This window comes from Dama dama, chromosome 19 (genome assembly GCF_033118175.1).
Source record: "Dama dama isolate Ldn47 chromosome 19, ASM3311817v1, whole genome shotgun sequence".
Classification (NCBI taxonomy): Eukaryota; Metazoa; Chordata; class Mammalia; order Artiodactyla; family Cervidae; genus Dama; species Dama dama.
The window spans coordinates 2870092-2895041 of NC_083699.1; the positions used below are offsets into that span (position 1 = coordinate 2870092).

A 24950-nucleotide genomic window follows, 5' to 3' on the forward strand; every position below is an offset into this window, starting at 1 on the left:
TTTTATCATGTGTGAATTTTTAAATCATTATTTTGATTTATCCAAAAGGAAAAAATGCAATAAAATAGGAGAAGTCCTATAAATTTAACCACATTCCTGTAAGCAATGTAAATGATCATCTACCTTGATGAAATTCTCCTCTCCCAGATGTTGTTTGCAAATCCATTTGCTAAAGAGGTTCATAAACTTCATGTCTATCAGACAACATTACACAGCGTATCAACAATTTGTTACTGTTGTCCTCTAATGCCATTTTTATCATGCAATGCTAATGAGGAAAATAAAAAGACAAGGAATAAGTGGGAGAAAAGAAAAAAATCTTACAATATTAGCAACAATCATGATTACTTCTAATTACTTATCCAGTTGTCTTGGTCATGTCACCTAATAATAGCAATAGAAAATAACCTCCATGTGAGTACAATTAAGCAGAGTAATCAAGCATCTTCTGAAAATACGAGCTTGACAAGCTTAATAAAAATAACAAACAGCCATGTAAGCCTCCAGCTCAAACACTGTGAGTGTTGACAGGCAAAAACACAGTGTGCAAGTATTAGGATTTAATTTAATCCTGGAATATATCTCTTGTTGCTGGCAAGTGTCGCCAGTGGAGTCCAAAGCCCAGACAGGTAGAGAATGTTAACCTCTGAATGTGATGAATCGTTGTCTTCCTTTTCCTTTTTATGCAATAGGTTGGCAAACCTGGATCAGATAAGCCTGCCATTTTCATGGACTGCGGCTTCCATGCCAGAGAGTGGATTTCCCCTGCATTTTGCCAGTGGTTTGTCAGAGAGGTCAGTATGTAGGACGATTACTGACAGAGCAAAGTAGAAAGCATTTTTTTTTTTTATTTCAATCAATCCCTTACAAATTAGCTATAATAAAAGAGAATAAGCAGCACAGAAAAAAATCATAACTTCAAGTTCCAAGCTATAAAAGTCACCTAGAAAACTTGATAAGGCAAAACTTTAAAACAGTTAGCAAACTCTATTTACTTGAACTTCACTCATCTTAATTTTCTCACCCACCTTTGGGAAAAAGGCTAACAGATATTAAGTACAGTGAATAGGTCATTGAAAAGTTGTGATTGTGGGTAAACCACTAACTTGACCATTATCTGCTAGATAATAATCAATGTACACTTCAAAATAAAAGAAAATAACACATAGGAGCGCCTACTGTAAGTGATACTATTTTTAACTCCTTTATAAAGGTCAAGGTAAGATATATGTGAAAATCCTTTTAAATACCCATAAGCCCATAAATGATATAAAAAGATAATTCAGTCAAGAAAGAAAAGGAAGGAACAGTTCTTTCTTATAGAAAAAGTTACAGCTAATGGATGTACAAATGAGCAAAACAGAAAGCCATCATTAGAGCACCATAATAATAAATACTTCATGAAAACCTACAGGTGGATACAAAAATTATGGAGTAAAAGTTTAAAGAGAAATAGGTTATTTGCAGCATCAAAGCATCTCCCCAAAAATGTATTATACTATATGACACAAGCAAAGTTTACAGTGCAGAACCTAGCAGGGACTACCTTAACCAAGTGATCAGGTTAACAACACTAGTAACATCACCAGTGTAAGATATAATCAATATCATGTAACCCCTGATATCGTGCACCAAGGAGATAAACCATCTTTTTGGTATTCTTTGGTATTCAAAATGCACAACCTCCTTCTAATCATTAAAAAAATAAAGTAAACTCAAATTGAGGGACCTTCTGTAAAATACCCAGACCAGTACTCACTAACAATGTCAAAGTCATAATGAAAAGTCACAGGAATTGTCGCAGATAAGAAGAGACTAAGGGGATATGACAACCAAATACAATGTGGGAGCCTAGATTGGATCCTACAACAGAAAAAGGACATTAGTGGAAAAAAAATAGTGAAATCTGAACAAAAGTCTATAGTTTCCAGTACTGTACCACTATTAATTGCTTCACTTTGATCACTGTACCATTGTTATGTAAGATGGTAACATTTGGGGAACCTGGTTGAAGGGTATATGAGAACTCCCTGTATTTGCAACTCTTCTAGAACTTTCTAAAATTATCTCAAAAGTAAAATTACATTTAAAATATTGAAGTACTTTAAAAATATGAGACTATTATTATATACAATATACTTTCTTTTGTGTAATGCATTTTCTGTATCTATTCATTAGGCTCTTGGTTTCTAGACATGTTATGTGTCCAATTGGCACCATTTAATTTCAGTGAGTTATTGCACCATCTACAGGACTTCCCAGATGGCACTAGTGGCAAAGAATCTGCCTGCCAATGCAGGAGATGCAAGAGACATGGGTTCAACCCCTGGGTCGGGAAGATCCCCCAGAGGAGGGCATGGCAACCCACCCCAGTGTTCTTGCCTGAAGAATCCCATGGACAGAGGAGCCTGGCAGACAAGTGTCCATAGGGTTGCAAAGAGTCAGACACAACTGAAGCGATTTAGCATGCACACTCGCCATCTGCTCTCTAGGAGAAAGAACTTTCATCGTTACTTTGGTTACCTCCAATCATAGACCACCAATAAAACATACTTTATACCTCCTCCAACCTAAAAAGCACCTGCTTTCTCATGTATTATTTTAATAAACATACATGTATAGAGCCACAAAGAGTATTTAAAAACCATTACTACATAGAAGCCTTAAATGTTTTAAAATCTATTCAAACAAGCCTAGGGAAGAGCTGAAGGTAAATTTAATATGATCCTGGGGGTGAGGAACTGTGACTAAGAGAATATAATAAATCAGTATAAGCTCCTTCATTCATACATAAGTGTCCACACCACTTAGCAGGAAGGGCTAGACCCTTAACAGAGCTTCTTTCTCAAGAAAGAGGAGTAAGAAGAAGACTTCCTTCATCATGAAATTTGGAATTTAATGAGAGCCTCTCCAAAACCCATCAGAGTGATCTCACTTCACAGTGGGAGGCCTTTTCCTTCTTCCATGTCAGACACTTCCTCTAGTGAGACTGTCTACAGGAAGTCTCATAAAAATTAAACAAATTTCTAGATGATAATATAAGGAACATGCAAAGCCATCCACAGACATTTCTTTCTTACTAGGAATAGGCCTTACTCTCATATCCTACTAACTTTGAATAAAAGGTACTGCAATTGCTATTTTAAAGGAAATAAGCATTTATGTTCTTTAAAAGTCTTTCATTTTATTACAATTTTGTCCATCTTTAAGAAGTTGAAATAAAAATAATAACTAAATGAGTTATGTGTGGATAAAATACTTAGAAACAGAGAATCAGAAATTATTTTAAACAAAACTATTAGTAATACTTTGCTATTTGCTTTTTTTCAATATTAATAATCTCTACCTCAAAAAGGGTAACCACTTTTGTTATCAGAGTCAACATTTGTCCAGTATATGTAAATTTCAGTGCATAATGCATACCATTTTCCATAAAATTCTGCTTTGTAATTTGTACACAGGCTGTTCGGACCTATGGACGTGAGATCCACATGACAGAATTTCTCGACAAGCTAGACTTCTATGTCTTGCCTGTGGTCAACATTGATGGCTACATCTACACCTGGACCACGGTAAAAGAGCCAATACTAAGAGGGGCTGATGAAATTAAAATTAACCATTCTGTTACACTTGTCCTAACCATACACTGCACTTTCAGAACCGCATGTGGAGAAAGACCCGTTCCACCAAAACTGGATCTACCTGCACTGGCACAGACCTCAACAGAAACTTTGATGCCGGTTGGTGCCGTAAGTATCAGGCTGACCATTTCGCTTGCATAGTGGAAAGCATAGGAAGTAAAATAACAGGAAAACACAACAGTGTCACAAACAAGAAAAACTATAAAATTTTATACTTTCAAGTTCCAGGTTTCTAAAAGCACAGACTATCAACAGCTTATATATTCAGTCAGTAAAGACGCATTGCCTATTCTACTGTGTTCCCAGCTGTGCTAGACGCTGGAAACACGAGATGAACAAACCAGACGTAATCCTACTATTCGTGGGATGTACAACCTAGAGGAAGTCATCATTAAATAATTATTCAAGCAATTATTTAAATAAAAATGTGATAGAATTATAATTTTGTGATTCAACTCTCAGTAAATGATTACAGTAGCACAGAAATTTCTCATGGGTGTTTGTCCCCTCCTTACTAGCTTCCTTACACTATACTGGTCTCATCGTTTAGTACTACGCAGGGACATTAGGGTTCCCAGGTTGCACCAGTGCTGAGCAGTCTGCCTGTCAATGCAGGAGACGCAAGAGGTGTGTGTTTGATCCCTGAGAGGAAGGGCCCAAGGAGGAAGAGCTAGCAACCCACTCCAGTATTCTTCCCTGGGAAATTCCATGGACAGAGGAGCCCGGCGGGCTACAGTCCATGGGGTCCCAATCAGACAAGACTGAGCATACACACACATGCACACAGTGACATGTTGGTAATTCCACATGCAACTTTTTACCCTGTTATCTTAAAAGCATCATAATCTTGTAACTAAAAGTATATGTACTTTATAATGTATACATACATGGGATGATTGTAAAAACTCTTGTGAAAACAACTTGTTTTTTTTAACTCTCTAACGCTGTAGTTTGAAATTTTGAAACACGCCCTGTAGGAACATCAGTAGATGACCACTTGCCATTAACAGCATCATGTTTTTCCAGGTATTGGTGCCTCTACAAACCCCTGCGATGAAACGTACTGTGGATCTGCTGCCGAGTCTGAAAAGGAGACCAAGGCCGTGGCTAATTTCATCCGCAGCCACCTGTCCTCCATCAAAGCATACCTGACAATCCACTCCTACTCTCAGATGATGCTCTACCCTTACTCCTATGATTACAAACTCCCCAAAAACAACGTTGAGTTGGTAAGTCATCATGGTAGCAGATACAGTATTTTGCTGTTGAGGTTTTTTTTTTTTTTTTTCAATTCTATTCCTGGGGAAAAACAATTATACAATTTCTGGAAGGTCCATGGTTGACCTTTGGTAACAGAAGTAAAACAGATTTACAAGGAATCTGAAACTGTCTAGATATACTGGCTAGAAGAAATATGATTTTCATGCAGAGAATGATCCACAACATATGGTTCATTCACCAATCTTCCAAACAGCAAGAGTTCCACTTCTTCCTGCTTCACCACAATACTGACACATATGATTTCAGATGCATGTGGGGTAATCAACAAAGTTCCTTCACTTCATACATAATCTTCATCAGAAAGTTAATGTTATTAAGCTGCCTCGAACTGGATTTGACATATATAGGCAGAGTATGGCAGATGTTAATAGGAATTATGCATATCTGGTTGATGTTGAGCTAAGTGATGAGATCCTAAAATGCCTATTTCACTGTTGGATTAGGTGAGACACAGATGTAAATCAATCAATGAACAAATGATGTGAATAGGTCTTTACTAGATATGATGAAAAATTAAGTATCCCTGCCTCAAAAATTAGCAATCTTGTTGGAGAGTCAAGATACAACCATGTGAAAAGTTAGATAATGAGTTTTATAATATTCATGTTAAATATGGTGTATCTGCATAATTTTTTTAAAAATAAGCATATGTGAATCCTTCAACAACTTTTTTTTAAATTATGAACATCTGACTATCAGAAGTTGGAACCAATGATCTAAAAGAACAAGTATAAGATTTAAAGCATTTGACTTATGCCAAAAAATAAAGTATTCCACTTAGAAAATGACATAGACATTTGGCTTACCTAAATGCATAAATTCAAAGACCCAAAACTTAATCAACTGGAAATTGTTGTTTTGTACTTTCAGATTCAATCTCTTAGAGGCCAAATAAAATAAGTAATGCTGTAAATATTTTGTGAAGAGGAAACTTGAAAAATAACTCAACCTTTTAGAAAACTGATAGCTAATAGTTGGCCAGGTCCTTTTCTTTAAAAAAAAAAAAAAATGCTATTTTTCAAAATGCTTCCCATTTTCCCTATCTGTAGCCAAAAAACAAAAGCATAACATCATTAGTTGGAACCATTAAATATTTCAGTTTTCCAATAATGCTCAGTCTGTGAGTATTCTCCGCAGTGGGTGCTCACAGGCCTGCTGTTCCAGAGATGAGTGTGGACAGCTCCTCATTTCAGTCCTAGATATCTGGCCACCAGAGGAGAGGAAGTGGGGGTATGTTGCTTGCTTAATTCATGTAAATATGTTTAAACTGTGCCACATCAAAAGGGAAAAAGGTGAAGCCATAAAAACTAAGCACCAATGAGTCACTAAATAAAATATTAAAACTAAAATTATAAGCCACATTAAATGTAACAATAGCTAATATATCCAGTTTGCTTAATAACTAGCTTTAAATATATAAACACTAAAAGACTAACACTAACAGAAAAGCTTAAAGTGTTCTTTGTTGTTTTTTTTTAATTAATTTATTTATTTTACTTTACAACATTGTAGTGGTTTTGCCATACATTGACTTGAATCCATCATGGGTGTACATGTGTCCCCATCCTGAAACCCCCCTCCCACCTCCTTCCCCATCCCATCCCTCTGGGTCATCCCAGTGCACCAGCCCCGAGCATCCTGTGTCATGCATCGAACCTGGACTGGCAATTCATTTCACATATGATAATTTACATGTTTCAGTGCCATTCTCCCAAATCATCCCACCCTCGCCCTCTCACACAGAGTCCAAAAGACTGTTCAACACATCTGTGTCTCTCTTACTGTCTCATATACAGGGTTATTGTTAACCATCTTTCTAAATTCCATATATATGCGTTAGTATACTATATTGGTGTTTTTCTTTCTGGCTTACTTCACTCTGAATAATAGGCTCCAGTTTCATCCACCTCATTACAACTGATTCAAATGTATGCTTTTTAATGGCTGAGTAATATTCCATTGTGTATATGTACCACAGCTTTCTTATCCATTCATCTGCTGATGGACATCTAGGTTGCTTCCATGTCCTGGCTATTATAAACAGTGCTACAATGAACATTGGGGTACACATGTCTCTTTCAATTCTGGTTTCCTAGGTGTGTATGCCCAGGAGTGGGATTGCTGGGTCATAAGGCAGTTCTATTTCCAGTTTTTTAAGAAATCTCCACACTGTTCTCCATAGCGGCTGTACTAGTTTGCATTCCCACTGACAGTTTAAGAGGGTTCCCTTTTCTCCACACCCTCTCCAGCATTTATTGCTTGTAGACTTTTGGATAGCAGCCATCCTGACTGGCGTGTAATGGTACCTCATTGTGGTTTTGATTTGCATTTCTCTGATAATGAGTGATGTTGAGCATCTTTTCATGTGTTTGTTAGCCATCTGTATGTCTTCTTTGGAGAAATGTCTGTTTAGTTCTTTGGCCCACTTTTTGATTGGATCTTTTATTTTTCTGGAATTGAGCTGCAGGAGTTGTGTTCTTTGGAATGGAACTGCTTCACAATGTTGCAATACTTCTTATTTGAGGAGTAAGTTTAAACTCTTTTAGCAATGAAAACTTTCTTGCCCCATTGACTCCATACAATAAAAACCTAGTATCTGGACTGCTTTAAAAGTCTATATATTGTCCTTTAGAAAAAAGAATCAAGTTAGTTCTACCTTTAGAATCTCAAGAAAAATTCTTGCTACGTCCCTCCAGAGATTGTGATCCCCTGATACTTTTCTCTAAAAATCACTTCTCCATTTAAAGTCAAGGAAAGAGAGGCAATAGAAAAAAATACATACTAGAAATTCTATCCTTCAATATTGTTTTTAAATTCTAAAGAAGTGAAACAGAACTATACAAAAGTAAAATATTCATAATGAATTCTCAAAAAGAAAACACAAACTACAAAATAATCTTACCTTGGATGTTTATATTTATAGCCACAAATCTAATAAATTCAAGGAAAAGGACATGCTATTTCCTATGTTTTTTAGAGCATGATAAGATATGTGATAAAATGCATGCATGCATACTTAGCATGATAAGATACAAAACTTATTTGCACTTATATCACACAGATTGATTTAAAAGTTAATTTCCAACAATTTTTTTTCTATGACTAAACTTTTGCCTAGCATCTTAAATCAGTTTAGTTCAGTTCAGTCTCTCAGTCATGTCCAACTCTTTGCAACCCCATGGACTGCAGCACGCCAGGCCTCCCCGTCCATCACCAACTCCTGGAGCTTACTTGAACTTTGTCCATAGTGTCGGTGATGCCATCCAACCATCTCATCATCTGTCGTCCCCTTCTTCTCCTGCCTTCAATCTTTCCCAGCATCAGGCTGTTTTCCAATGAGTCAGTTCTTTCATCAGGTGACCAAAGTATTACAGTTTCAGCATCAGCATCAGTCCTTCTAATGAACACCCAGGACTGATCTCCTTTAGGATGGACTGGTTGGATCTCCTTGCAGTCCAAGGGACTCTCAAGAGTCTTCTCCAACACCACAGTTCAAAAGCATCAATTCTTCAGTGCTCAGCTTTCTTTATGGTCCAACTCTCAGATCCATACATGACTACTGGAAAAACCATAGCTTTGACTAGATGGACCTTTTTTGGCAAAGTGATGTCTCTGCTTTTTAATATGCTGTCTAGCTTGGTCATAACTTTCCTTCCAAGGAACAAGCATCTTTTAATTTCATGGCTGCAGTCAGTGATTTTAGAGCCAAAATAATTAAGTCTCTCACTGTTTCCATTGTTTCCCCATCTATTTGCCATGAAGTCATGGGACCAGATGCCATGATCTTAGATTTCTGAATGTTGAGTTTTAAGCCAACTTCTTCACTCTCCTCTTTCACTTTCATCAAGAGGCTCTTTAGTTCTTCTTCACCTTCTGCCATAGGGTGGTGTCATCTGCATATCTGAGGTTATTGGTATTTCTCCCAGCAATCGTGATTTCAGCTTGTGCTTCATCCAGCCCAGCGTCTCTCATGATGTACTCTGCATATAAGTTAAGTAAGCAGGGTGACAATATACAGCCTTGTATATTGTCAATATACAATATACAGTATATTAACAACATACTCCTTTACCATCAGTAAAATCTGAGATTCATATTATTTGATTATTTGATTCATTTGGGATGTGGCACCCCAAAATAATGTAAATCATTTGAACAGTTAACCAGAAATCCTTTCAGTCGTTTTCTTAATTTGTATCAAACAAATTCACTTACTTTCTAAAAACATTTTTCTAGAACAATTTATAGCTACAGTGTTATTACAAACATATGTATAGCCAAATGAGAATTAGAGTCTCTCAATAAGAAAGATACTGGCTTTTGCATGGTTTTTATTTGTAATAAAGATATCAATTTTTTTAAAAAAGTAAAAGTCTTGACCTAGAAAGATGAATGTTCCACCCAAATCTAGTGCCTTCATATTAATTCTCAATTAGAAAAAAAAAATGACCCTACTATTAGAAAACAAAAGATAGTAAAAGATTAATAACATGAATTATTGGTACCACACTACATTTTAGATAACTTAGATTTTCTTAAAGCAATGCAAAGCAGATTCTGTCATACAGATTTTAGCATATATTTGATTCTTTTTCTTTATACATCTAAAACTTATAAGATCACATTTGTAGCAAAAAAATATGCTTCAATGAAGTAATCAGAAGGAAATTATTTTAGACAGAAACATTAGCAGTTTCAGTCCAAAGTTAGAACATACCATAAGCAGCAATCCTTTTATATCAGAGTTGTGATCAAAATGTATATGGCTGCATTTCTCAAAGATCTTACATGGAGATTACATGACAGTTACTCAGATCATAGGACAACCTTCAGGGGGAAAAAAGGCAGAGATGAGAAAGCAAAAGACCAATGAAATAAAAGTACAGAAGTAATAGTATGGGTTACAAAGGCTACCAAAAATATATCTCCAGCAGATGAGCAAAAAGTTTGAGGAAACATAAGTGCATCTTACATGCATATGCTTTCCTGACAGCGAACTGCTTTTCCACACACTATATTTATTTAAAGAAAGAATACAAAATGTACTGTGAGTTTTCAAGTGGCTTCATAAACTGTCCAATCTAAGTATTGACTTCAATATATATCTATCACTATCTTCAAACTAAGTTTTAAGACTCAGAAAAGAATATACTTACAGCTCCAAAATTCTAAAGAGTAATGAAATATTGAGTTATATGACCTCTTAATCATCAGAGGAAAGAAAAACTAGAAGACATAATTAAAAAGGCTCCCAAACCACTGTTAACAATTATTACTATGATACTACTTCTAAATTCAAAAGCAGGAACAGAGCTTCTCAAGTGGGAACCTTGAAATTTCTCTGGTTCTGCTTTCTCATTTTCCAGCTTAGACACTGAAGGCTTAGCTGAGCCAAGACCAGTAATAGCGGCAGACTTGGGCATGGAGCTAGCGGACACAGAAGAACGCTCTAGGCTGCCCCAGTTCCCAAACACACACACACACACAGATTTGAATGGCCGTGTTCTATACTGGTCCCCCATATAGCCGGTTTGCCAAAGATCTTTCATTAAATAAAGTCTTTTATCCCACAAATATACCATTATTACTTCTAACCCTGGACACTGCTAAGGATTTACACCGGCCAACTGAGATCCCTGACTTCTCAGGGCCCCGTCTTTATGATTCTGGCCCATCCCTTCATGGGTATACATGCATAAACCAGGACACATAGGACAGGCTAATAGTTTCTGGAAAATTATTGGCCTTGACCAAAAGATAGAAATCCATTTCTCAACTCTAATACCATCTAGCCCAGTGACACCTCACTACCTCTCCATTAAACTTTTAGTTAATGAGCCACCAAGATAGAAACCCACTGTTCTACTCAAGCATGTGAGCATAAACGAAGACTATGATTAGAGATAAACATAAATATCAGAGGGAAGAAATACTGTGATTAGGAGGTGGGCGATCACCGGGTCGCGAGCGCTCCCTATGGCAGCTGTCACCGAGGCCCTGACCAACAGCAAGGCTAAGAGGGTCAGAGCCCGTCCGTCAGGCCGGCTGCCGGCAGTCCAGGCAGATGGACTTGAAGCACACATTTGCTTCAGGAGCTTTCTCACAACTTCTAATCTCACTTATAAGACAGAATTTTAAATGACAACTGCAGAAGTTCTTTGACTGGAGAGACAGTTGCTGATTTACCATTTTTAAAGTGGCTTCCTGGCCTCTTAAATTTCTCCTGCAGGGTCTGGTGACTCATGAGGCAATTGCCAGAAATTCTACTGAGCACCTATTAAGTGCTCAGCAGAAACCGTGGCTCCTGCCATAAGAAGGGAGTGGACAGGGGTCAGCCTGTCTACTTATGAGTGTTTTCTGGAAGGAACAGTAACCGGACGATGGAGGGACCTCGATGTCAGAATGAGCCCTGTGTCACACACAGCAGGCCCTGGAGCCAGTGACCTGATAAACAGAACTGCCAGGTCGAATATAGGACTCCCACTTGGATCTGATTTCAGATAAACAACAAATAATTTTTTAGTGTTTAAGAACATTCCAAATAGCGCATGGGACAGACTTCACTGGAAAAACCGTCATTGTTTACCTGAAATTTAAATGTAACTGGGAAACCTGCCTTTGGTTACAGCCACCCTGGGGGCAAAGTGTTCTCACAGCAGGAGTGATCTAGCATCGGTACTGAGGAGGCACTTGTGCTCTGGTCAGGAGAGGAAAACAGAATAAGGCAGTCAGAGCATCGTGAAAACCAGTTGTCTTCTTTTTCACTCTTCCTCTCTACAATACCTTCTTCTTTAACATAATTACATCTTTTATCTGACTTTAAGCTGATTTTTGCCTCCTTCCCTTCCCCCAGAGGACACTTGGCAATGTTGACTGGGGTGGAGGGGGTTGATGGTTTTAACTGTGGGAGTGCTCCTGGCATGCAGTGGATAGAGGCCAGGGGAGGCTGCTCAAGCCCCTACAATGCACAGTTCAGCCCCCACACACAGGAAGACCCACCCCACCTGTCAAAACGCACCAAGGTTGAGAAACTCCGCTTTAAGCAAAGATAAGAAAAGTCTCATTCCTGGCCAAAGTCCCTGGCTTTTTCACAGGATCTTACACCTCCACACACACAGTTTACAATTTTCTACAAAGCTCAAGTGCAAGACAGTACATCCCCATTACACAGCATTTATTTGGAAGAAGCACCGCTGCCATAAAAAAAAAAAAAAAAAAAATTCTGGGCTTTCCAGCTTCAGCTGACTCATGCTTTACATTTTACTTGAATTCTAAAGAGCTAAAAAAACACACATTTAGATCAGCCCCAGAAAGAATTCAGTTTTCATCAGTGAAAGCATCGCCACGCTCCCCGTGGGGTCTGCCAAGACAGACAGGCTCCACTCTCCTAGAGCAGACCCTTCCCTACTCCTGGTCTTTTCTTTCCCCACCTCAAGGCTTTGCAGTCAGAGCTTGCACTTGTTTGCTCTCTTCCTTTTCGTCAGAAGCATATTTGTTTTTTCAGGTCCCGTAGGCTTTCTCCTCAGTCCCTGCCTTAGCAGGCCCCAGGCGGTTCTCCCCTTGCACCAAAATTACAAAAGTTCATTTCCTCACTGGTCCCTTGGTGGAGGTTACCCAGGATCTCAGCACAGAAGGATGGAAACTGCAGCGACCATCGTTCTGATGTTTCCATTATCACGTGTATTCACCCAGAGGGACGGTTAAACTCAGGACTTGAAGTTAGAAACCAAGTTCTGAAGCACATCTCCTTTGCGCTGGTGTATACCCCAGTGCCAGCGTGGGGCTCCTGCTCCCCGGGACTGTAAGAACGGGCCAGGGGAAGATCAGAAGAGGCGGCCGCCGCTGCCTCGACACGGGCTGTGCACGAGGGGTCGCGGTGAGGGCCCTGAGCACAGGCCACGTGGGCATGCAGGTCACTGAGAAAGGCCACCCCCGCCTCGTTCATCTCACCAGCCCCCCGGAGCTCAGAGCCTGGGGGGACGTTACAGGAGTCGGCCCTTTGTCCCTTGGGCTCTGAGTCAGATGTGACATTTTAGACTCTGTCTTTTGCTCTATGACCAAGGCCTCTTTTTAAGAAGACAGGTGACAAAAGAAAGCATGCATAAGATGTGCTAGGAAACTCCTAACTAAGGATGAATAAAGGCTGGCCATGTTTGGCCTGGACTGAAAGCAAAGTTTTCTCTCCAACTGGTTTATATTTAGCTTCCTTCTGTTCTTTACAATTGGTAAAACCAGCTCAAGCAACACTTCTTTTGAAGTATTCCAAGGCCACAAGGAGAAGTGAAAAAGAGCACGGGATTTAAAGCAAGAAGAACCCGGCTCAAGTCAGCCACTTGCAGGGCTGCGTGCCCTTGGGCAAGTTCTTTCATCCTCTCTGAGTTTCAGTTCTTTTATCTGTAAAATGGGGATAAAAATATCTAGCTCTTAGCAAGAGCTCTTTGTAAAGTCTAAGGTTTTATGTAAATGTTAGTTCTTATTTTGAACCCATTGAGGATATAAGGTCTCCGTTAAACAACAGGTTATATAGAAAGTGTCATTAATTAGAGTTTCAAGAGATGAATCATGGTCTCTGATATAAAATTGTTTCTGCTGAACTTCTGTCAGCTGTCTTAGTCCCTTTTTACAGAGACATACAAGGAAAAGGAGTTACCTTCTCCAATATTCTAGCAAATTCAGGAATCGTCTCTCCACCATTCCTGACAGGCAGGGGTCAGCCATCCAGCTCGGCTGGAACCTTCTCACCAAGCATGCTGCCCACGTGGCATTCCATTCTGCTAGAAAATTCTGTGTTGATGAAATGTGGACAGATAATGTTGGGAAGATAAATGAGTAACATTTGTGAAAGTATTTGAACTCTTCAAAAGAAAAGACTCACAATGATTCCAGAGATTTTTGTTACCATAACTGGAATTTAAAAATATGACATTTTGGTTGATTAATGTCTGTTCTGACTTTTTTGTCTCTTGGCCTTAGAGGGGCTGAAAGAAAGGGCCCACAGACTCTACTTTTTTTATGAAAGGAAATAAGCTAAGTGCATAGCAGAGGTCAATGTCTAAATAGACTAACCCATCAACCACCACTCCATGGTACGACCACTCTCCCCACAAGCACCCTCAATCTCCACCTAGGTTGCGGGGAGGGGCAGAGGTCACAGTCCAGCCTCTGGAGAGCCCGGCACTCTGCACCCCCGACCAGCCCACGCCCACCCGAAGCCCTGGGAAGAGAATCAGTCAAGCAACCCTGTGCTAGGTGTTATGCAATCTCTAAGGATACAAAACGAACAGCCAAGAATCCTTCTCCCCCACCACCACCCCTCCCAAAGCTCCACTGGGGGGCAAACAGATGCAAAGCTAACGAGGACGGCACAGGGTGACAGGAACTCCGATGGAGATCTGAGCCCTCACAAAGAAGAGGGGCTCGCTGCTGCTCACAGAGCTGGGGGCAGCTTGGCAAAGAAGGTGACGTTTAGGCTGAATTTGGAAGAAGAGCAGCAATTCCCCCTGTGAACACAAAGGGCAAGAGGATTCCTACAAGGGGAGGACACCCAAAGTCATGGAGGTAAGGAGAGGCAGGGAGCAGGCTGGGAGCAGCCCAGAGCAACTCGGCTTGGAGGGAAGGTGGGGATGCACGGCAAGTGATGCACCACCTGACTTCATGCGGGAAGGTGAGAGAGCCCTTCAAGGATGCAGGGATGAGGGGATGGTCGGAAGGTGAGTGAGGAGGTAGACAGCAAGATGACAGAGCAGCTGAGGACAAGGAAAGCCAAGGCTGAGGCACAAACCAAATGTTCCTTCAACGGGCACCAGTGACAAGAGCAAAATAAGAGCTGGTTTAAGTTAACGTCAATCTCAGGTATGATCTCGGCATTGGAGGCAGAGCAGCTGTTTGCAAAAGTTGTCTCTGAAGGCTTAGATAGCACTTGCTTATTTTTTTGAGGAAAGGAAACCAAACATTTTTATGTGGCCCTAATGGTAATTATGACTAAATGGAGAAGTTGATAAATCAAAAGAGATAACAGATCACAAGTAAGCCTCTTCGATTTTGCCAGATAACTCAAATATTACATTATACCAATAAAAATACAGAGAGACTTTGAAGATCATCTGACATGCAGGAGATCAAGAGATAATGACAATGATCTTGTCTTAAATCACCTAAAGTCATCATAACTTTTCATATTTGGAATTAATCGTAAAGAATTTCCTTTATTCCAGATTTATAGAGCTAAAATAAATTAAATTTAAGGTGCACAATGTGATGATTTCATACTGTAAATACTGCAAAAAGTTTAATTAATTTACATACTCGCTATCTCACATAATTGTCATTTTGTCATTACGGTGAGAACACTAAAGCTCTGCTCTCATAGCCATCTTCATGTATTCAAAGAAGTCTTGCTATCTATAGTCACAATGCTATACATTACACGCCTGGAACTTATTAGAATCTTACTTCTACTAACTAAAAGTAAGAATTCATGGCTTAAAGTGGGGTTGGAAAGCAGAACAGAAGAAAAGCCTGAGAAAAGCAGCTAGAGAAGGAATAAGAGTTCTTTAGGATCAGAGGTTCTGCCTTACAGAAAAATAAATAATAGACATTTCCTTGGTTGAATCAAAAGTTAAGGAAACTGTAGAATTGTAGGAAATACGCGATTTATCTAGGGCTTTCCTCGTAGCTCAGTCAGTAAAGAATCTGCCTACCATGCGGGAGACCCAGGTTCAGTTCCTGAGTTGGGAAGATCCCCCGCAGAAGGAAATGGCAACCCGCTCCAGTATTCTTGCCTGGAGAATCCCACAGACAGAGGAGCCCGGCCGGCTACAGTCCATGGGGTCACAAGAGTCAGACACGAATTAGTGACTAAACCACCACATGCTGTTATCTAGCAAAAAAAAACCTAGTACTTCACCATGTTTCACATCTCTAAAAGATGGTTTTAAATGTGTTCTGAGTATTGTGTAATGTTTGCAGAGTATTCTGATTTCAATTGGCAATAGACCCTATGCTAAGGGATGGAGAGAAGACCAAAGTCTAGTATGCTGGTTAGAATAAGATTAAACAACGGGAAGTACCTTCGGATCACAACAGGAGAGATTTCACACAGGATGAGAAAGCACGCATTATTTTACCAGTTTGGAAGAAGGGGAAGTAAAACCCTGAAATTCGAGTTCTAATTTCTGTCTCAAAACTCTAATAAGTTAGTTCCAAGAAACGGATTGCATCATTTCAGTGGACCAGACCAGAAAATCAGGCTTTAGATCATGATTTATAATTCTTTTTAAATTTTCAAATTTACCATTTGATTGGTGAAGCATTCACGCTTTGGGAGCTGAAATTCTTAACATCTTACAGTCACGCCCTCCTCAATTTAACTTAAGACTTTACTAAACTGGTGTTAATATTAGAGCAAGGAGTAAGGGAAGTTCCTACTTTTTAAAAATGGAATTATTCTGATGTCATCACCAACCTCACAGTTTTTCAGGCATATGTAGAAGATAATTATGTTGCCAAAGTATGAAATACAGCTAGTTTCATAGCCAGAATGAAATATGTCTAATTCTCCTGTAGTAAACAATCAGATCCACCAATCTGTATTCTCCAGACAGCTAAGTCAAGCCTTGCTTTTCAAGTGATTCAGTGCACACCGGAGACTTTAGCACATCGGGAGGAGCTGCCGGCAGAGCCCCTCTCCCCGAGGAGCTGGGTGTAGGGGCCAGGAGGGCAATAAGGTGATGCTGCTTCTAAGAAAAAATAAACTAACACGTACTACTTTTCTTAATTCTGGGATTGAAATGTTCTGCACTTTGAAATAAACTAAGTGTTCTCTAACTTTTCACGCTAAAAAAATCTCCCACGCTGGAACTACACTCCTCCTTGGAACTGTCCACTCTGGGGGCTCAGACGGTAAAGCGTCTGCCTAAAATGCAGGCGATCCGGGTTCAATCCCTGGGTGGGGAAGGTCCCCTGGAGAAGGAAATGGCAACCCACTCCAGTATTCTTGCCTGGAGAATCCCAGGACCAGAAGAGCCTGCGGGGCTACACAGTCCATAGGGTCAGACACGACTGACTCGCCTTGGCACGCACACACGGCCTCTAAGTCACGCCCTGCATGAGGCCCCGGGGAGGCTGAGACGGGCAGGAGAAGGCACCCAGAACGTAAGGGCAGCTGATGGTCCCGACACAGCACGACACGCTCTGCGTGTGCGACAAACGGAAGCTCAGCCTAGGGATCAGGGAGGCGGGGACATCCTTCTACCAGAACCACGTGGATCGTGTGACCAAATTCCCTGCAAAACGGGGCTGGCACTGAATAAGATTAAGACGCTAGCCCGAATTATGCCTTGGACGTCTTCGATGTCTTAGAAATCACGGACAGGGGTCTGTCGGTCAGGGCGCGCTTTAACCCTTCACTCATGTCCCGCTGGCTCTCTTGCAGAACGCCCTCGCCAAGGCTGCCGTCAAAGAGCTGGCCACGCTGCATGGCACCTCGTACACCTACGGCCCGGGAGCGTCCACCATCTGTAAGTCTCGGCGTCAGAACCATGCAAAGGCCACAGGCGGTCCCCAGAGTCTTTCCTTTCTGTCATTTGAAGCATGTGACTTTTGCCTGAGAGTGAATGGTTTATAAAACATGTAATCAGTTCTCTGCTTAGAAGACAGAAGCAGGCAGGGAATATCCCTTTCAACTCATGGACACGTCTGCTCTCTGTAAACACCTACTGAGCACCTACCCCCACGCTAGGCCCTCAAGAGGTGCCAGTGGAGGCAGGCAGGAGGAAAGGAAAAGGGAAGGAGGGAGCCCAGAGCCATCTTCCAAGAGCCCACAGCAGGGAAGCAGGAAGAGTTCATGGCCACACAGGTGCAAAGTGCTGCGACAGGAAGATGGCCGAGAACAGAGCACACCCAAAGAGGAGCCAGCCCGGCCCGCAGGGTCAGGAATGGTTTCCCGGGACGATGACGCAGAAGCTTTATCTGGAAGGACAGTTGCTGGGGAAAAGCAATAGAGGGAAGGTTTTCTTGGCTAAACAGACTGAAGTTTCAAAGGGGCTACTTCAGGCTTAAGCTGTTTGCATGGGGTGCAAGTAACTGGCAACAGAGTTAGTTATGGGCTGGACCCTAGGGCCTTGGTGCTATAGTTTGATTTCACTGAGAAGGCACATACTGCAGGTTCCATCTTCAATTTCTACATATATTTGCCTTTGCAAGATTTTTTTCTGCCCCAGGCCTTAAAGGACCAGAAATGTAAGGGAGAAAATGGCCAGCCTCACCATCAGTGGCCTTTAATGCATATGGAGAGGCTCCAATCATGAGGTTTGTTTTTAAAAAAAAAAAAAAAAGCTTCATGTAGAATACAGTTTTCTGTATTCTTGTCCTTTATTAAACTTCTCTGTATCAGACAGGGTATACAATTTTCTTAAGGGGGTTCTATTAGAAATAACTCATCTATTCACACACTGTGAACGTCATAGAAGTTTTAGTCAGATCAGTTCAATGAGATTTCTTTTTCCATTATACCATAAGCCCTTAGAAGGCAGGGGCCATGTCTCTCCTTTGTCCTAGTATCTCCAAAGTTGAGCACATGGCCTGCTGATCAGTGAGAACTGTACAACTGGGACTGAATGAATGAATGAACAAGTGACTGAATAAATGAATGACACCATAACTGTCGCTGAATGAATAACTGAATGAATATCTAATCTAGGCCAGGCCATATGCTAGATCTCAAAGAAACAAAAATGAAGACCCAGCTCTGCCCCTCAGCTGCTCCATCATTCAGTAGTTTCAGCGAGGCTCAGAGTCCTCTCCTCTCACCAATCATCACGCAGTTTTCCTTATTTTTCTAGGAGATACACATCATTTTCCCAGAAACTATATATATGTTGTAAACAACTCACACACTATGTAAGTGAGGCAGTTTACCACAGCAGAGAAGCACCCTGAGTATATACGTATATTACTAATCACATCCTGAAGTATTAAACACATCACTCTTACCATGTAGAGGTAAGAGGTACTCTTACCAAGAGATAAGGTTGGACTAACCTTTAAAACAGCCCCCGTAGATTTGTGATCTTGGTGACTAGAAAATTTCCCTACCTGTACTATCTAGTGCAGTGAAGCATTGGTAATTATAAAAGAAAGCTGGTGTGATTTTAAATCTCCTTCCTAAAGTGTTTCTTCCCCTTTGATTTGCTCATTTCAGATCCTGCTGCTGGGGGCTCTGATGACTGGGCTTACGATCAAGGAATCCAATATTCCTTCACATTTGAACTCCGGGATAAAGGCAGATACGGTTTTCTCCTCCCTGAATCCCAGATCCAGCCGACCTGTGAGGAGACAATGCTGGCCATCAAGTACGTTACCAGCTATGTCCTGGAACATCTGTACTGAGCCAGAGTGCTAAGAGCTTGATTTCTGAATATTTGTTCTGTTTCTCTTCTATCCTGAATTCCTACTTTTGTGGGCTTGGATGTTTTTTTCCCAATCCTCATCTATTAAGCTACTTGGATCTTTAATATTGATCATAATAAAAGTGAATCGGTATAACTGAAGAACCTGACAGACTGTCTGTTTCACTGGGGGGAAAAGACATGAACAAATGGCTGAGCAAGCTGCGCACCACCAATGACGCAGGTCAGCCTACAGGCAGCAGAAGTCACTGGTGTACTGCCAATCACGGCAGATTGCAGAGATGTCCGGGTTACAGTGGGGGGCTGATGAGGAAGGAGAAGTAGGAGAAATCTAGGACTGTAAGACATGGGATAGGTGAATCGATCCCGTCACAGTTTAGCTTTCACATCAGCTCATTCAAGTTATTTTCTGAGCTGTTTACTACACGCCAAGTACTTTGCTAAGCAATTGAGGACAGAGCAACGAAAAAGACAGAGACCACGCCTGCCCTCAATGGTTGTGTAGGCCATTTAAGGTGACAGACATGAAACAAATAATGACCTAACTTCTTATGTAATAGCTAGTGACTTAATTTATATCACTGAACTAGAGGAGAAAGCTCAGCTAGTGCTGAAAACTGAAGAACAAGTATCTGGGTGAACAGAACACCCCTTCCAGGCACTATTAACTATGCAGAAGCTGTAAGAAGAAAGCCAGAAAGGGTGGAACTCGGAGAATTGAGGGAAGATGGGGCAGGTGTAAGGGCTGAGGAGGGAGCTGGGGATCATATCAGGCGAGTTTAGAGGTCAGGTTAAGGACTTGGAACACTGGTCTAAGAACAAAGAGAAGCATTTTAGATCCTTAGAAGATGGATCCAAAAAATACTGTTGCAGTTTGTGTCAAAGAGCGCATCTGTGATTTCCTCTAGGAGTTTTATAGTATCCAGTCTTACATTTAGGTCTTTAACCCATCTTGAGTTTATTTTTGTATATGTTATTAGAGAACACTCTAATTTCATTCCTTCACAAGTAGCTGTCCAGTTCTCCCAGCACCATTTATTGAAAAGACTGTCTTTTCTCCATTGTCTCTTCTTGCCTCCTTTGCCATAGATAAGTAAGCAAAGGAAAAAGGAATGAACGGGACCTAGCTAAATTTAAAAGCTTTGGCACAGCAAAGAAAACTGTCAACAAAACAAAAAGACAACCCAATGAATGGGGGAAGATATCTGCACATCATTTGACTGATGAGGGGCTAATACCCAACATATATAAAACTCAACAACAAAAAATAAACAACTGGATTAAAAATGGGCAGAAGAATGAAACAGACATTTCTCCAAAGTGGAAATGCAGACAGCCAAGAGAAACATGAAAAGGTGCTCAACATCGGTAATCATCAGGGACATGCAAGTGAAAGCAATGAGATATGACCTCACACATGTCAGGATGGCTAAAATCAAAAAGAACACAAACCACAAATGTTGGCAAGAATGTGGAGAACAGGGAACAGTCCCACTGCTGGTGGGAACATACACTGGGGCAGCCACTGTGGAAACTGTATGGAGGTTTCTCAAAAAACTAAAAATTGAGCTGCCATATGACCCAGCAATTCCACTCCTGGGTATATACCCAAACAAACACAGACACTAATGTGAAGTGATACATGCCACCCCAGGCTCACAGCAATACTGTTTACAATCGCCAGTACACTAGCAACCTAAGTGTCTGTCAGCAGACGAAAAAACAAAGATGTGGTACATACATGCAACGGAATAGAGCTCATTCACAAACATTAATGAAAGTTTTCCATTTGCACCAACATGGCAGATAGGGAGGGCATTATGCTAAGTGAAATAAGTCGGACAGAGAAAGAAAAATGTTGTACAATATCACTTATATAAAAAATAAATGAAGAAAATACAGCAAACTAGTGAATAAAACAAAAAAGAAGCAGACTCACAGACAACAGAGAACAAACTAGTGGTTACTATTGGGGAGAGGGGAGCGGGGGAGGGGTAATGTAGGTGCAGGAGGAAAGGGGGTTATTATGGGATTATATGACATCATGTGTGCGAAACTTCTGAAACCTGTAAAAACAGTACAGAGTTTAAAGAACCTTTCATTCAATTAAAAAAGAGCAATAAGCGACTCTCCTGGTGGTCATGCGGGTGCATGGGTTCAATCCCTGGTTGGGGCACTAAGAACCCACATGCCACAGAGCATGGACAAAAATTAAAAATTTAAATAAAATTTTTAAGAGAACAGTGAGAAGCCATTGAAGATGTTAAATTGTAAATGATATGATCAGAGTCTTGGGTTTAAAAAAAAAAAAACAAAACCACCATCAGGCTACAGTGTGGAAAGTAAGTTGGAAGTGAAATAAGAAGGTGCCAGGGACTCTGATTGAACCAGTTGGGCCTAAAATAAAAGAGGCAAAGATAACTCTAACTTGTACATCAAATATGACGTGAAGTTTTCCAGAATTAAAACTGAACTTGCTAATAACGGGGAGCAGTGTTGTCACTGTTCAGTGCCCAGTCGTGTCCGACTATCTGCAACGCCATGGATCGCAGCACACCAGGCTTCCCTGTCCTTCACTATTTCTCGGAATCTGCCCAAACTCATGTCCATTGAGTCAGTGATGCCATCCAACCATCTCATCCTCTGTTGCCCCCTTCTCCTCTTGCCCTCAATCTTTCCTAGCATCAAAGTCTTTTCCAGTGAGTCAGCTCTTCACATCAAGTGACCAAAATATTGGAGCTTCAGCTTCAGTCCTCCCAATGAATATTCAGGGTTGATTTCTTTTAGGGTTAGGTTTGATCTCCTTGCTGCCCAATGGACTCTCAAGAGTTTTCCCCAGTCCACAGTTCAAAAGTATCAATCCTTCATCACTCAGCCTTCTTTATAGTCTAATCCTCACATCCATACATGACTACTGGAAAAACCATAACTCGTACTATATGGACTTTTTTTTTTTATATGGACTTTTGTTGGCAAAGTGACGTCTCTACTTTTTAATACTCTGTCTAGGTTTGTCATAGGTTTTCATCCAAGCAGCAAACATACTGAGCAGAGTTCAAATTTTAAAATATAATAATATGTATTTAGATTTTAATTTGGGGGGCGTTGCTTACTTTAAAATCATAAAGCAAAACATGACCTCATTATTTTCCATGTGGAGTCAAGGAAAACAGGATTCCATATCCAGCATAATACATGAAAGTAGCTGTGACAGTGTTCTACTCAAAAACAGAATCCACTAGTCGCCTGCTGGGAAGCCGGCAAGCCAAAGAACGAGTAATTGCATGAACTGTCCGCTAGGTGGGGGCAGTGCGGCTGCTGTAACCCGCGAGGCGACCCTCTTCAAAATAACTGAGCGATACATCATTTAAGGAGGCACCGCAAAGTCTGCACAGCAAAGGCACCGCAAAGACCCGTAAATGCAAAAACAGAAGCTCCCATAAAGTGTTAAGCAGTACCGATGGTAACTTTAAAAACAGATGCAATTTAGCGAAATCAATCTTTCCCCCATTCTATTTAAGTTCTATCCATGTGAACTGCAAGGATCACTCAACCACAGTTTCTGGAGTGAAGCTACCTTGATGGAGGTGTATCATCCAATTCACAGACAGCTCCACAGGACGCTCCCTCACCCGACCTTTAGCAGGTGGCATCGACCTCTAAGGGATGCTGTGGCCCTAAGTTCAGGGCTTTAAAGCGGAAATTGGGAATCTATATGGGCTTTTCCAAGAATTCCAAGGGATTTTTAAGAAGAATAAAGCATAGGAAAGCAAATAAAATCCATGTATCTGAGACTTCCTGCACTTGAGACACTTTGGCTCTGTCTCTTGCAACTGAAAGTTAAGAGCTAGCAGCTTAGCAGGGTCACTTGCCCGAGCCTTGTAAAGACCAGCAAAGACTGAGAGAAAAAGAGAAAGAGGAGTTTCCGCATTAAGCCTTCCCAGGGCAATGGTACCATATCCCCTCCTGCCTGGCTGACCACAGGCTACTGCTTCGGCAGACCGGACGCTGCCCAGCCTTGCCTACACAGGAGCCCCTGGCTGTGAAGGCTCCGCGCCTTATCCTTCCTGTGACTTACTCCCACCCTGGGGACCTAGGACAGGCTCCAAGCTCCCCCTCCAGGCCCCAACTCTCGCCTCTCCAGAGCAACAATTCACAAACAGCGCGGGAACCACCCCCTGGCTCTTTACTTCTCAGACGGTGCTGCCGCAAGACTAGCAGGACTGGTTTTCCAGCCTGGAGAATGGGAGTCCTGCTAGAATCACATCTCATGTATTCATCTGCTTTGCCAGATAACCTATATGAACTGACCAAAGAGAGAATTTCAGGTGTAAAAGGAAGACAGGAGGAACCATGACAATTAACAAGGTTATTTGGTGGCTACATGGGGCTGTGAGGAGCCTCTCAGGTCATCTCACTTGAGCAGGTAGTCACCCCCCTCTAGCCCAATCTGACACTGCTTGAATCACACATCCATCTCTGTCCAGAAACACCACCTTTTATGCAAGTAGTAAAGACATGTCTCTCTGCAGCACTCTACGGGCAGTTTCAGTTCCATGTTAAACACACAATATCCATAACTAAAGGCAGCAATTCGTTCTTTCTGACATTTCCTTTAGGAGATATTTAAAGGTATTCCACCAGTTTTCTATATTTGATTTACAGACAGAGACTTATTTGAAGAATTCTAGTAAATCACATGAGAATGTTCACTTCCATTTTCTAGGACATTTCCTTTATGGTGATAATGTTTGAAAAATATGAAGAAAAGCATACTTTAAAAAATAAAGCGATATTTTTAACTGTGTCTAGACACACAAAAATCCTAGGTGTGCAAAGACCCAGAAAGGTGGAAAATTACTGTTGTGTGAAGCATTCAACTTTAGATATCTTTTCAAAGAGGTTAATTTAACCTGTGAAACACCACACCAACTTACACAGTCAGTCCTAAAACGATACAGCGTCCAACAACTACTCATCCTACTCCATAGATAAGCCAAGACCTCTCATAAATCTCGATGAGGCAACATAAGGTTGTACTGAACTATGCCTGCCAAGAAATGAAACTGGTTCTGATAAAGAGCTCCAAAATATTCTTGAAATCCACAGACTGGGGAGGAATGGGAGGTCTTAAAGCATCACATACCTACGTCCTACTCCAGAAACAAGGAATTGTCAATACACAACAGACATTAAGAAGTCACAGATTGTTTATCACCAAAGTCTTAAGAAAAACCAGGATCCTTCCAACCCTTACTTAGATCCCCAAATAAAAGTGTCCTTCTTAGTTGACCTGAAAAACAGATATAGAAGCCTTTTCTCTATAGTTTTGAAATGAACCACACAGAAAAAGGCTTAACATAGAAAATATATCAGAATGCTAGAATTAAGAGGGACTTCTATTTTCTTCTTTCAACTTCTCTGTATTTTGATATTTTTCCATGTATATTTATTACTTTTAGAATCCAAATAAAATTCCAAAAAGCAAAGCTATAACATAATTTTTTTTTACTTGAAGCAATATATATTAAAACAAATACAGAGATATTTTGGCCTTATTGGACACGGCCACCACTTTAACCTCCCACCTGATATATGCTGATACTCATCAGTTCTGCAG

General features: G+C 40.8%; 1 protein-coding gene across 1 annotated transcript in view; it reads left to right on the top strand.

Moving 5' to 3' along the window:
- Nucleotides 1–19310, top strand: part of CPB1 (carboxypeptidase B1) — a 33616-nt gene extending 14306 nt beyond the window's left edge. The window contains exons 6-11 of the mRNA XM_061167835.1: nucleotides 693–794; nucleotides 3462–3572; nucleotides 3659–3749; nucleotides 4668–4870; nucleotides 17356–17440; nucleotides 19123–19310. Coding sequence (XP_061023818.1) covers nucleotides 693–794; nucleotides 3462–3572; nucleotides 3659–3749; nucleotides 4668–4870; nucleotides 17356–17440; nucleotides 19123–19310 — 780 coding nt within the window. The remainder of the gene's footprint in view (nucleotides 1–692; nucleotides 795–3461; nucleotides 3573–3658; nucleotides 3750–4667; nucleotides 4871–17355; nucleotides 17441–19122) is intronic.
- Nucleotides 19311–24950: the final 5640 nt, after the last annotated feature.